Here is a 13546-nt window from a genome sequence, read left to right as displayed (position 1 = left end):
CCGCCGGGTCCTCCACACTGGTATCTCTAGCCACGCGGAAAGGTCACAAGAAGATCGAAATGAAGCGAGGGACAAGTGGAGATAGGCGCTCGCTAGTGTGTTGACGTCAGGGCTTATTATCGGGTTCGGCCACGAATGCGCCTATCCTTTTCGCCCATAGGCCCCAGAATTTCCCCCACAAACGAATTGTGAGCTATTGACATTTTTTCTGATCATGTCACTAGGCATTCAAATCGCTATAGACCGTGGTGGCACGTTCACCGACTGCTTGGGTAGGATTCCTGCGTCCGGAGATCGGCCCGAAAGAGATATTGTGATCAAACTACTGTCTCGAGATCCAAACAATTACCGCGATGCACCGACAGAGGGTATCCGGCGTATCCTAGAGATGGCCTCGGGCCGCTCCATTCCACGCTCGGAAAAGATATCAACCCAGGATATCGGTACGTACATTCTTTTGTTCCACTGACACAACAGCCTACATTCGTTTGTCAACTACAGTGGCTACAAATGCTCTACTAGAGCGCGATGGTCAGCGTCATGCGCTCATTACCACGAGAGGGTTCCGAGACATTGTTCAAATCGGGAACCAATCTAGACCTGCTATTTTTGATTTGGCGATCCACAAGCCTGAGGTTCTCTATGACCAAGTTGTTGAAGTCGATGAGCGTGTTACGGTGGTTGGTTATAGCTCTGACCCGCACGCTCGCGAACACAGTGTCCAGTTTTCGTCGATGGGCCGAGATGCACGGATTACAAAACCATATACCGGAAAAGATAAGTTGCCAAGCGCATCACCACTCAATATGCCTTACAAGGAGCCTGACATTGTTCGAGGAATCTCTGGTGAAGCTGTCGCTATTCTTCAGAAGCCAGACGAAGCTCGTGTCCGCCAAGACCTGGAGCGATTGTATGCTGAGGGCTATCGCAGTTTAGCAGTTGTGTTTATGTTCAGCTATACGTATCCCGAGCATGAGCAACTTGTGAAAAGAATTGCACAAGAGATCGGCTTCCCTAGCATCAGCTGTAGTGCGGAATTGATGCCTATGATCAAAATGGTACCGCGTGCTACATCAGCAACAGCAGACGCATATTTAACGCCAGTATTGCAAGCATATATTGATGGCTTTTTTAGCGGATTTGATTCTTCGTTGCGTGACGGACGGGCTGGCACAAGAGTCGAATTTATGATGTCCGACGGCGGCCTGACATCTGTTGAGCATTTCTCGGGTCTCAAGTCCATTATCAGTGGACCGGCAGGTGGCGTAGTGGGCATGGCTCTCACGACCTATGACAAGGATGACGGCCGTCCGTGTATTGGCTTTGATATGGGTGGCACATCGACTGATGTGTCCCGGTATGCTGGAAAGTACGAACAGGTGATGGAGACAACGATTGATGGTGTCACGATTCAAAGTCCACAGCTCGATGTCAATACGGTTGCATCTGGCGGCTCGTCGAGACTCTTTTTCCGCAACGGTTTGTTTGTCGTGGGCCCTGAAAGTGCGTCGGCACATCCAGGACCAACGTGTTACCGTAAGGGTGGTCCATTAGCGATTACGGATGCCAACCTTGTCACTGGCCGCCTGGCGATGGAGATGTTCCCACGTATTTTTGGTCCAGATGAGAATGAGGGTCTGGATGTGGATGCGTCGACCCGAGCATTTGAAGAGCTCACAGAGCGCATCAATCGCGAGACAGGTCGCACCATGAGTGTCGATGAGGTTGCTCAAGGGTTCATTCGCGTCGCGAATGAGGCCATGTGCCGCCCGATTCGATCATTGACCCAGGCGCGTGGCTACTCGACCTCGAAGCATGTACTTGCTTGTTTCGGAGGTGCTGGTGGCCAGCACGCCTGCTCGATTGCGCGTGCTCTCGGAATTACGACGGTCGTTGTGCATAAGTACTCATCTATTCTGTCTGCGTATGGCATGGCGCTGGCGGATCGTGTGTTTGAAGTGCAGGAGCCATGCAATGAGACATGGGAAACCACGAGCTCGTTTGACACATCGACAGCATTGGGTCGGATTCATACGCGTGCACAAAACCTCACCAAGCACGCTGAAGACGAGCTTCATCGGCAGGGCTTTGCTCGTGACCGCATTCACACAGACACGTATCTGCATATGCGATACGATGGCACAGACACAGCACTCATGACCCTCAAGCCAGCAGATACCTGGGACATGGAGTCAGTGTTTGTGAACAATTACCGCCAGGAATTTGGATTTGTACTTGCTGATCGCGCCATTCTGGTTGACGATATTCGTGTGCGTGCAGTGGGACGCACGTTTGACTCGCTTGGTCCGTCTGTGCTGGCAGAGCATGCAACGCAGTGTGCCAAGTCAGAGACGCCATTTCCAAAGGCCAAGGCACTGGACACAGCGAGTTTTAGACCCGTCTACTTCGATGGCCAGGGTCGCGTGCGCACGGCCATCGTACGGCTGCGCAACCTTGCGATATTCGAGAGTGTGCCGGGACCAGCCATTTTGATTGATGAGACGCAAACCATTTTGGTTGAACCGCGCTGTGAAGCATATATTCTCAGCCAAGCGGTGCTGATTCGTGTTCAGTACGATGAGTAAATCCCCACTCGATCAACGCAGCAAGACGAGCTCCAGCCATAGCGAGTGTCTTTTCAATCACCAAGCTACGATCAATCGGGTGTAAGTATGTGGGAACCGCCACCTCCGGTGCGATTGTCCTGTCAGGAGATAGAAGAAACGACTGCGCGAGCAGCCAGCGGAGATGGAGTGGCTTTTTCTTCTGGACATGCAGTGGGAACGCATACTGACATGCCAGTGCGTGAATTTCATGTGCCCACGACAAAGGACAAACAGGTATGCGAGAAGGGGCAGGATCTGCAATGCCTCCTAAAGCCACAGGCTTAATGGGACACGCAGTCCAATTGCGCCACGCGGGCCACCAAGCACGCTGCTGTCGAGCTGGATCCTTTATGCCAATTCCGAGGCCTTCTACCAGGATCCAGCGTATATACGCATCGTAGTGCCGACCACGCAAGGCCGACTCGACATCGCGCTCGTCTAGCTCACGGGTGTAGTTGTGCAAAGATTGAATGCGCCGATGAACCAAGTCTCGATCCCAAACACGATGCAGAGTAGTGCGGCGCCTCTCAAAATATACTGAAAAGGCATTTCCTCCCGCATCGCGACCCACGAGGTGCAAGGGCTGATGCATGTCGCCTATGAGATGCGTCAGAAACCGAAGCGCGTTCGTCCTTTTCGCGGGAAACGGTAGCTGGTTAGCGTAGCGCGGGATCGCTGATATATTGGTAAATGCGTGAACCGATTTTATGCATTGATGTAACGCACCTGTCAAAATGTGACTCTCTCGCACAAAGCCCTTGGTCCCAAAGTGGCAAGCAGATGGTGGCTCGTCTGCCACGGCGTTCACATAGTGCATGTGCGACGTCCAAGGCATCACATGCTTGACTTGGTCAGCCCAATTTGCTATAGGTGCCAAGTGACAATGCACGTTCGTTCTAATGGGTATCGTGTCGTTTTCAGACAACTCCATCGCGTGGTAAGCAGTTGTGTTGGGGAGATTGTTGCAGAGTTGCGAGCGTATATGCAGTGGAAGCAGCGCTTGCGCTATGGTGGCAACGATTTCATGGCCAATCGTTCCCCATGCGAACGCGCAATTCACACATGCCGCCACGAACACAAGCAACACCGACACGGAGGGCCAATGCATGTGTGCTCGAAAACAACTCACCGTACCTAGGGTCAGTCCACGTTCGCACTTCATGCAACCTACTAAAATTAAGAGTAATGTGGAGGTACGAGGCACAGGAGCCCTTAGGGCGGCTACATCTACTGGCGTGTTCTTCCTCACGCTTGGCGTTGAGCCAAGAGTGCGGTGGTGGCACGTAAGTGGGCTCGGCGTACATGTTCACGTTGGAAAGACATGACACCCGAGCAAGAGTCAACGTTAATTGAGCAGGCGATAGATGCGAAGACGTTGTCGTACGCCCCATATAGTGCGTTCCGTGTCGGCGCAGCGGCGCTTTTGGAGGATGGGACGATCGTCCAAGGGGCAAACATAGAAAATGCATCCTATGGTATGTGCGTGAAACAACAGCTTGCCTTACCTAACTACATAGGTGCTTGCATATGTGCCGAGCGCTCCGCTATTGTGCGGATCAAGCAGGAACCACGGTGGCGTCATCAGAAGATCGTGGCCATGGCCGTAAATTCTGACACGGAGACGGCACCTTGCACACCATGTGGCATATGTCGACAGGTGCTGCGAGAATTCTGCACACCTGACATGCCGGTTCTCTTTCCGACCAAACATTGGCAACAAGATGCACATGTGCTTGCTCTCACACTCGAGGAGCTACTTCCATATAGTTTTGGGCCAAGTGTTCTTGGGAAATAATGGGTGAAGAAAAAAGAGGACTATCATACAGAGCCAAAGATATTGATATGCAAGTGAATAGACCTTCTGCGCACATCTGAAGCCGCAGAGACAAGGATGCCTTCGACGCAAGGTCATTCACCTGTCAAGTAGTAATGCATACGGCGAAGAGCGCTTTGAAGGTAGTTCGGGAAGCGAAGTACGGCTAGGCAAACGCCTGCAATGACGAGTCCATAGATGGTCACTTTGTCATTAGTACTTTGGCGCGCCACATGTCTCGAGACCAGAACAACGTACACATAAGAAAGACTTCCACGGGCTCTTGAACACTAATGCCAAGGATGCCTGACATTTTTACCCAGACTGCCCAAGAAAAATCCACTAAAGAAGCATAGAAGGGATGTGGCCATTCCTCTGGCTCGTGTTGTATAGCCTTTGTCTTTCTATCAACAATTGGCTTGGGCGAAGAAGCAGGCCAGCGCTGGCGCAGCTGAGCCTGATCGGCAATGCCATGAACATCGCTCTTCTTTTGTTCCATGTGTGAAGAATGAAAGAATGAGCTGCCTTAGAAGAGCAACAAGGAGTTTGACGCCGTTCAACAGCGCAATGCCGACGAAATGTTCGGTGTTACCTAGACGACGGACGATATAGCCACACAGGCCAGCCCAAGCCAAGCCAGGTCAGCTCGAGGCGTGTCCAGACCCACAGCTCCATCCCAGATGCCGTGTATGTACATCACGTGATGTGGCGCCGAGATCGAAGATGCACTGACTTGGTCGTCTTCGTGTGACCAAACTTCTTTGGACGTTGTCGCGGCTCTGTCCCCTTTGAATCTTCCAGCATGTCAGCGTCGGCGACAAATCGCCGCGTATTGCGGAACCTTGATCATCTGAAGCAGGGAACGAATCAAAAGTTCTTGAATAAGCTGCGTCCCTCCTACGCGCAGTCCACTCCTGCGTATGTGCAGCCAAAAGACCGCGTCGCATTCTGGAACATTGTACCTGGAGACACTGTCAAGCTTCGTACGGGAGCTGTGGGACATGACGATGAAGGTCGGCCGATCCGTGGTGAAGGAATTGTGACGACGGTCGACCGAACGACTAACCGTCTCTTTCTCCGTGACCTGGACGACCAGCACAAACTAGCACCGAAAAACATCAAGCATGTGATCCCACGTCTCGTTGACCCTGAAGCTGGAGAAGAAAAGGGATATTCAGGCAATGTGATGAGTGTTCCACGCCCTGTTCACTACTCGAAAGTCATGCTCAAAGTGCCCAATACCAACTCGTACGCCTCACGAATCGTACGTTCCAAGCCATTCTACGACAGGCACAAGGGCATGTTTCTCTGGAAACGCTTTGCTATCGTCAAAGCCACAGACGAAGAGTCGATTCGTTCGGGTCAGGTTGTCAAAAAAGTTGAAGTGCCCTGGCCCAAAGTGCCAGAGCGCCGTCGTCCTTTCCAGATCACACATGCTGATGGCCGAACTGTAGAAGAAGAGACTTGGGTGCCGTGGGTGCCGGAGGATCCTGTGCTTCTTCCAATGCGGAAGCCACGAACGACGCCTGTTCGAGAAGCGCTTGCAGCTGAGCGAAAGACCGTTTGGGATGCGAAGCTCGCCGAGCTCCGAGCCAAGGCGCACGACTTGACCCTGTCGACTCCAGCTGGTGCCCATTCTTATGCGGGCTTTGTGCGGACAGAAAACGTGCGTCCACCACCGATTGCACAGGGCGCCTAGCGCCGCTGAGATGATCGGCATGGAAAAGAAGCGCCTCGCAGAGTTTGTGCAAGACCCCGCGACCCAATCGCATGTCGAGCAAGGAGGCATGGTGTTCGCTGCGACAGACTATTTGGATGTGGCCCCGCTAATGGGTCCAGCAGCCGGTGGCGATTGGGGAGCTCTAGATGATACGTCAAATGGCACCCAGCGCGATGCACAAGGTCGGCTTGTATCTCGTCCTGGGCGCCCAGACGTGCATGCTATGCCCATCGAGCTGCTCATGGGTGCTGATCTAGCTAATGAGACTGGTCTCAAATGGCGCATGCGCCGTTGGCAAGCCTCACAAGCAGAGCGCCGTGCTCGTGAGTCGGAGACTGCAAAAGAAGATAAAGAGTTACTGAAGGAGCTTGAAGCGCTTCGTGTGTAGACCCAATGGCATGTATTACAATACTTTTACTCTACGCTTGTTTTCAATTATGATGATACGCCAAACAGCTTTTCGAAAGCAGGTCCTATGTCCGTAAGCAGATCGTTCGTAAGCATACTGCGACCGAGCCGAGCGAACCCGAGATGCGAAGCCATCCGTGTCACAGAAGAAGCGCCAAAGGCGGCAAGAACGGGCAAGTTCTCAGCAGGAATATCAGCGACATCTTCACCCATGGCCTTTCGTTCTTCGTAGCGCTTGGCCCATGCAAGGAAGGTGCCAAGGGACCCACTGAGCAAGTCGCCCTGACCACCGCACCGCTTTAAGCCGCCTTCAATATCACAGTATTGCACTTCGGTCTCTGTAGCAATACGATCGACTCGACCCTTTTCGAGAATTGTAAGCCCCCCAAGTGCCTTGCTGAGTTGCTGGGCTGCGTGTTCGGATGTCTCAATGTTCTGTTATTAGCTCAATTCCATGCTGGGAGACTAGGTGCAGGTGAACCTTCGCTGGTTTTACCTGTTCCCGGCCTAGACACACACGCACCATTGCTCGACAAAGGCGCCCAAACTCGACCACATTGGGTGTCAACACTGCACGCTTGTAGCCTTGGACCGTGTTCGGTGCATTTTGAACAAGCCATAGACCATCTGCATCAATAACTGCGTACAAGTCCGCCTCGCGAGCCACTTCAATAGCTACACGAGCGAACGCTTGCATAGAGTCATCGCGACCCAGACCCGGGCCGATGACGACGCTGTGCAGACGCTTGAACAATGTACGAAGCTCCTCACGCACGTCATTCAGGTTTTTCGATGCATCAAGCGCCGGATGTACGATCAGATCCGGCGAATAAGACTTGATGACCGGAGCAGCCTCCGGCGAGCAAACAGTAAACGACATGTCGCAGCCCACTCGCATACACGACATAGATGCATAGTATGGTGCACCTGTATACTCACGACATCCGCCCAAGATACCAACACGCCCGGCCTGGCCTTTGTGCAACTCTGGAAGAAGCGGTGAGATAATAGCCTGTACTTTAGCTAGCATCGAGCGATTTAGTGGCATCCTATAAAGTGCGCGTGCGTCCAATCTAATACAAGTTTGTTAGCGTAAGCCTTGATTCCCTTACAACGGAGTTGTCACCACAAACACGATGGCAGTGTTCTTTCAATCCATCTCAGCTTCCAACACGTGGCCCATGCGCACGAGACTTAGTTCGTTCCGACGCAATACATCAGCGAATAAGCGGAGGGCGCTACATATTGAGGTGAATGATGCGTGATTGGGGATCTAAAGTTGTGGGGTTCGGAGATAAATCATAAAAAGAGGCATCCCTTGGAGAAACCGTGCAACACAGCTGAGTCCTTGACTTTACGCTTGTTTCATCGCAGGTTCGCTATGAGTTCTGAAAAAAACCTGATTGCTAGTATATTTACCCCGCGCATGGGCTATCGTGCTGACGCAGAAGCTATTGAGCTACCTGCGTCCTCAGGAAAGCCCATGAGTGTGACTTATAGTGAGCTAGCAGCCCTCATTGACGGCGTCAAAGCGCAATTGGCTTCACTTCATCTCAAAAAAGGCACTGTTATTTGCAGTAGCCTGGTTAATTCACTCGAATTTGTTGTCGTGTTCCTTGCTACAGCAGCACTCGGACTGGTTGCGGCACCATTGAATCCGAACTACAAAGAAAACGAAGTGTCGTTCTATCTTGAAGACACCAACACGCCTGCAATCATTGTACCGAATGGCACATTGGCTGAGAAGAACGTATCAGAAGGAGCTCTTTCAGCTGCACGGGCTGCCAAGTCAAGACAGGTACGAACGTTGGAGATTGTGCATGATGTGCCGACAGCTTCCCGGTCGAAGAGTGTAATGCGCCTTGTCGATCAGAATGGCTCTTTGCCAACTGGAGAAGCTACAGTGGCAGAAGAGGATGACACAGCACTGATTCTTCATACTTCGGGGACAACTGGACGTCCCAAGGCAGTGCCTTTAACGCATAAAAATTTGCTCACGTCCATGCACAACATCCAGAAAACATACGAGCTGAGCCCTAATGACAAGACGTTTCTCGTTATGCCACTATTTCATGTACATGGTCTCATATGCGCTTTGCTGTCTTCTTTGCTTGCATGCAGCTCTGTTGTGATTCCGCCGCGTTTCAGCGCCTCGACATTCTGGCCAGAATTCGTGCAGACAAAATCCAACTGGTACACTGCTGTTCCTACAATCCACCAGATTCTTCTGGCATCAGAAAAACCTGATCCCATGCCAAAGTTGCGCTTCGTTCGATCGTGCTCGTCTTCCCTGTCTCCCGCGACATTGACATCGTTAGAGCAACTTGTGAAGGCGCCTGTCCTAGAGGCTTACGCTATGACAGAAGCAGCGCACCAGATGACGTCGAATCCGCTACCACCTAAGCCACACAAAGCTGGCACCGTAGGATTTGGACATGGAGTCGAAGTCAAGATTCTTAATGAGAAGGGCGAGGAGCTGCCTGTGGGCCAGAATGGCGAGGTCTGTGTTCGCGGGTCGAATGTGACGAACGGTTACATTGATAACGAAAAAGCAAATCAGGACAACTTTTTCCGACTCGCCTACAATAACTGCTTACCTGATGTGGATGGCTTCTTACGGACAGGTGACCAGGGCCGGATGGACGATGACGGCTACCTCATACTGACGGGTCGGATCAAAGAGCTGATCAACCGCTCAGGAGAGAAAATCAGTCCTTTGGAAGTGGACAATGCTCTGCTATCCCTGCCATATGTAAAAGAGGCCGTTTCATTTGGCATCCCCGACGACATGTATGACGAGCTTGTGGGAGCTGTGATCGTGCCGGAGCCCGGGGCAGCCCACCCTGTTGATCAAGCCAAGGTTCAGTCGGACTTGAGCGCAAACCTTGTCAAGTTCAAGATTCCATCCCGTGTATGGATCACAGACAGTATTCCAAAGACGTACGTTGCTTTTTCTCAGCTACTAACACATTGACAGTGCCACAGGCAAGATTCAACGTCGAATTGTCGCCCAGCACTTTTTGGCGCCGCAGACGTAATTGGGTTACGTGGAGTCGTAGCAAGGCATTGTTGTAGTTGTATGCTAGTCTCAGCCTCCACATGCTTCTCGCCACGGCCTTCACAGCGCGAAAGACTACGCGCTGGCAACGAAAGTCAGCGAAAGATCAACTTCAGCCACCATGGAAGGCGCACGACTGAGGCGCATTATGCGCGAAATTGCCGCGTGTGAAAAGGAGTCAGACGATGAAATCTTTGTCAGTATGATTGATGGTATGTGCACGCTATGTCTTCCTAATAATGTTAGAGTCTCCTTTTCATTTGATCGGCTCGTTCCCCGGACCAATCCACTCGCCATTCGAGCATGGCTTGTTCAAGGTGGATATTGTAGTACCTGAAGGATACCCATTCCACCCTCTTCAAATGCGCTTCATTACAAAAGTATGTTCTGCAAGTGTGTTTCTCTTCGATGACAGGGCTGACAAGGAAGGTGTATCACCCGAATGTCTCTTCCCAGAGCGGGGCCATCTGTCTAGACATTCTTAAGGGTATGTGCTCATCTCCTGGATACAGCTCACATTAGACCAATGGTCTCCAGTGTATACGCTTAAGACGACGCTTATGTCACTTCGTTCCTTGCTCTGCTCTCCAGAGCCAAATGATCCCCAGGATGCTGAGGTCGCGAAGCATTACACAACCGATTTCCATGGCTATGAGAAGACCGCTCGATATTGGACAGAAACTTATGCAAGCCGTGACCCAGCTTCTACTTCCGCTGGAGATGAGGCGCAACTGGCTGGGCTTGATACTAGTCAAGTTGACAAATTCTGCAATATGGTATGTAATCGCTTTCTACGACCGTGCGTGTCGAAAAGACCGAGCAGCTATTCTTACCCGTGCAGGGTTTCCCGAAGGGACGCGTGATTGATGTTATGAGACGACTCAACTATCGTGGTCCAAAGTGCGTTGCAAGAGATCATTCCGCTCACATGCAGTATCCATACTGTTCCTGACGATCAGGTAGTGTCGCTTCTAAAGCAGCAGTTGTAAGCTAGACACAAATACAAAAGGCTTTAGGAGGCTCGGGGGCCCAAAGAGTCATCATTTTCATCACTACTATGTAATTGATCCCATCCAGGTTTGAGAGACCCATGGCGGAGTGTCAGCATATGAAATCTGTAGTAGACTTGCATATTCCCTCATATGATGGGCAAAGCTACAAATCGTGTACTAGCAAATGTCCAGCGGGAGCAAGACCCTCACGAATACCCCAGAACCACAAAACCACTGTGAAAAGCGAGAAAGGGCGATGAATGACTCGACGGATCATTCCAGATTCTTTCCAAGTATTAAATGCTTTGTACGCGTCGGTGTCGACAGTATGACCATACCAGGCCTCGGGACCATCTTTGCACGGATCAATAAACGATGGTAAGAATTTGTGACGGTCCTCTTGGTCCTGATCTTGTGAAAGAAGCTCCGTCTCTTCATTCGTTGCACACGTTTCAGGTACAGACGAGGAAAGACTCATTCGACGCATATCGGAGCTCGAAGAAGCATGCTCCTTGGCTTGATGGCGCAGATATTTTCTCCCAGCACGGGATCGTGGATTACGCTCGGCATGATTCTTCCAGCCACGCAGCTCCCAAAACATACCACGCCGCGGTCGTCTGCGTAGTCGCTTTGACATGACGTGATTTTGATATAAGCTTTTTAGCACATCGTCACCTACTGGCACGTCTGAATCGGAGATTAAGCGCAAGCCACTAGATTGAATAAGCATGTTGTCGCGCCCAGGTCCATCATCATCCACCTCTTGGTTTTGTAGCGCTGCATATCGCTGATGACGGATCAGCTTGATTTGTGCCATCGATAAGACTGCAAACGTACGGACGGCGTCGGGTGCAGAGACCGCAGACCCGAACACACGAGGAAGCAAAAATGGCATATCACTAAAGTCACCATGGTTTGTGCCTGCAAGCGTCATGAGCCAGCCACGGTGATCTTTGTTTGCCGCGATGCCATCGATTGTGCAGCGCTGCAACTTAGTGTACTGCTCAGGCCACATGCTAAAGCCCTCTGAGTTCATCACATAAACAGGTTTGCGAAGTTTCAGTCGTACATCCTCATCGTTTAGTGGATCACGCACTGGATCCATCCATGGGTCCAGAATGATGCCGTACTTGAATAGATTTTGATCCAGTCGCAGGAACTCGAACAAAGTAGCGCCACCGAAGCTGTGGCCAATCAATGAAGGGAAATCCACGTCCAGCTTGCCTTTCCAAAGCAGAAAAAAGTCACTGCATTTCGGCACCAGATTTTTCTCGCGCATCTTGCGAAAGTGTTTTGGACCGCACAAAGAAGAGCCGAAGCTACGTGTACAACAAGATTCAAGCCAATCGGTGTCACCTTGATTAATGCGACGAAGAACATACATCGCTTCTTGAATCTCACATGCTCGCATCGCTAATTGCGCTTGACGAAGACCTTGTTCTTTAGGTCCTTGAGGTTCAGAGAATGCACGAAGACCGACTTCTTCAAACGGCAGGTACGGCACTTTTGTAAAGTCATGGAAAAGACTAGAAGTGGCTTGATTCGTGCTTTCAGCGTCCAAGTCATCATTCAAAACAGATTCTGTGGCACCCATCTTGAAATTACGTCGGCAGTGCCGATTCATCTTACTCTGTGATGAAAAGTGTTCATGGACGCCAGTCCACACAAATGAACCCATACCTGATCCATCACGGTGCTCGATAGCAGCCACAACAAAGCCGTGAGAAGCAAGTTCTGAACAGAACTGCGAGTAAGCAAGGCGGTTACCTGCGAGACCGTGGCAGAAGACCACGACAGGGAAATGCGTCATTGCTACAGCCTTAGCGGACTCTGCATCACTTTTCATGCCAAAATCACTTGAAACATTAGCTGGTTCAGTGATTGGCGCAGCTACTCTCGCTTGAAGGTATGAGGTTGCCAACGTAACAAGGGCTGGCACAAATATCTGTGCCAAAGAACCGTACTCGCCGATATAGTCCCATGCCACATGAACCATTTTCTTCAATGGATATCCTAGCCAACGAGCATGAGGATATTTTTTAGCGTCACGATGTTGCATCTTTGCACTTGGATAATATAGAGAAAAGAGCACAGTGCGAAGCTGTAGTGTTGCATGCCTCAAGAAATATCCGTGATCTTTGAGGTACTTCTCTTCAGCATCATTCAAACGATTAGCATCTACTGGCTCATCTTTCATGAGTTTCTCAAAGTTCGCATAAACTCGCTCTGCCTCGCGTGAACTTAATTTGTGGCCATCCTTGGCCAACTTGTTTACTTTCACATGATTCAAGTAGCTTGGAATAAAGTCTCGTGGCTCACGAACGGGGACTTCTATGTCTACAACGCCCACATCAAATGGTCCATTTGCTTTGGGAAGATGCATGTGATCCGCTAACTTGAACACACAACCCTCGCGAACGAAGTCTGAAAGATTTAAAGAAAAAAAAAAAAAAGCAGATCGAGTGGATGTCTCAAGGGCCACATCACCTTTCCCTCCAGAATGAACTAATTCATGCGGTATATTTGAGGTGCAATCGATATATGCGTTTGGATCTAGAGTTGCCGGATTGTGATTGGTTCGATAAGTGCAAGTACTTTGTAAACTCGACATGATTGGTCCATCTTCACTATGAATGCGAAAATCATACGGCTAACATGGCGCCCATTAAATGAGACAACCCCGGTTACAACTGGTCGCTACCACCTAGATCTGTTTCTGGCCTGGTCATGTCGCCTGGGCAGGATGACATGACATTTTTTCAACAACATGACATTCCTGTGAAGGGAAATTTGGAATGGACAGATGATACCCTGCCGGCCGTGGATTTTTGCCAAAAAGAAATGACCACTCGTACAAACTTACTCGCACGCAAGACTCAGTGTCTCATCCCTGATGAAATGAAGAATGATGCAGCATGCAGAAATTCAGATTCTACATCTCGAAATATC

General features: G+C 50.6%; 7 protein-coding genes across 7 annotated transcripts; 5 read left to right on the top strand and 2 right to left on the bottom strand.

Annotated features, from left to right (window-relative positions):
• Positions 1-214: 214 nt before the first annotated feature.
• MGL_0841 (uncharacterized protein) lies at positions 215-2585 on the top strand (the record flags this gene model as incomplete). Its single annotated transcript, XM_001731521.1, has 2 exons — positions 215-443; positions 478-2585. 2 exons carry the CDS (start codon positions 215-217, stop codon positions 2583-2585), a joined length of 2337 nt encoding a protein of 778 aa, XP_001731573.1.
• Positions 2586-3927: 1342 nt separating this feature from the next.
• Positions 3928-4408, top strand: MGL_0840 (uncharacterized protein; the record flags this gene model as incomplete). Its single annotated transcript, XM_001731520.1, has 2 exons — positions 3928-4081; positions 4374-4408. 2 exons carry the CDS (start codon positions 3928-3930, stop codon positions 4406-4408), a joined length of 189 nt encoding a protein of 62 aa, XP_001731572.1.
• Positions 4409-5221: 813 nt separating this feature from the next.
• Positions 5222-6118, top strand: MGL_0839 (uncharacterized protein; the record flags this gene model as incomplete). Its single annotated transcript, XM_001731519.1, has 1 exon — positions 5222-6118. The coding sequence occupies one exon, from the start codon at positions 5222-5224 to the stop codon at positions 6116-6118; it is 897 nt and encodes a 298-aa protein (XP_001731571.1).
• An 856-nt stretch (positions 6119-6974) lies between these two features.
• On the bottom strand, positions 6975-7577 carry MGL_0838 (uncharacterized protein; the record flags this gene model as incomplete). Its single annotated transcript, XM_001731518.1, has 1 exon — positions 6975-7577. The coding sequence occupies one exon, from the start codon at positions 7575-7577 to the stop codon at positions 6975-6977; it is 603 nt and encodes a 200-aa protein (XP_001731570.1).
• A 351-nt stretch (positions 7578-7928) lies between these two features.
• MGL_0837 (uncharacterized protein) lies at positions 7929-9585 on the top strand (the record flags this gene model as incomplete). The annotated part of the gene is made up of 2 exons (XM_001731517.1): positions 7929-9487; positions 9525-9585. 2 exons carry the CDS (start codon positions 7929-7931, stop codon positions 9583-9585), a joined length of 1620 nt encoding a protein of 539 aa, XP_001731569.1.
• A 141-nt stretch (positions 9586-9726) lies between these two features.
• MGL_0836 (uncharacterized protein) lies at positions 9727-10668 on the top strand (the record flags this gene model as incomplete). The annotated part of the gene is made up of 5 exons (XM_001731516.1): positions 9727-9817; positions 9852-9985; positions 10035-10092; positions 10128-10381; positions 10615-10668. 5 exons carry the CDS (start codon positions 9727-9729, stop codon positions 10666-10668), a joined length of 591 nt encoding a protein of 196 aa, XP_001731568.1.
• A 92-nt stretch (positions 10669-10760) lies between these two features.
• Positions 10761-12980, bottom strand: MGL_0835 (uncharacterized protein; the record flags this gene model as incomplete). Its single annotated transcript, XM_001731515.1, has 1 exon — positions 10761-12980. One exon carries the CDS (start codon positions 12978-12980, stop codon positions 10761-10763), a length of 2220 nt encoding a protein of 739 aa, XP_001731567.1.
• Positions 12981-13546: the final 566 nt, after the last annotated feature.

The sequence above is a fragment of the Malassezia globosa genome, assembly GCF_000181695.2.
Source record: "Malassezia globosa CBS 7966 chromosome Unknown mgl_sf_2.1, whole genome shotgun sequence".
NCBI classification, from domain to species: domain Eukaryota; kingdom Fungi; phylum Basidiomycota; class Malasseziomycetes; order Malasseziales; family Malasseziaceae; genus Malassezia; species Malassezia globosa.
This window is presented reverse-complemented; position numbering and strand designations above follow the sequence as displayed.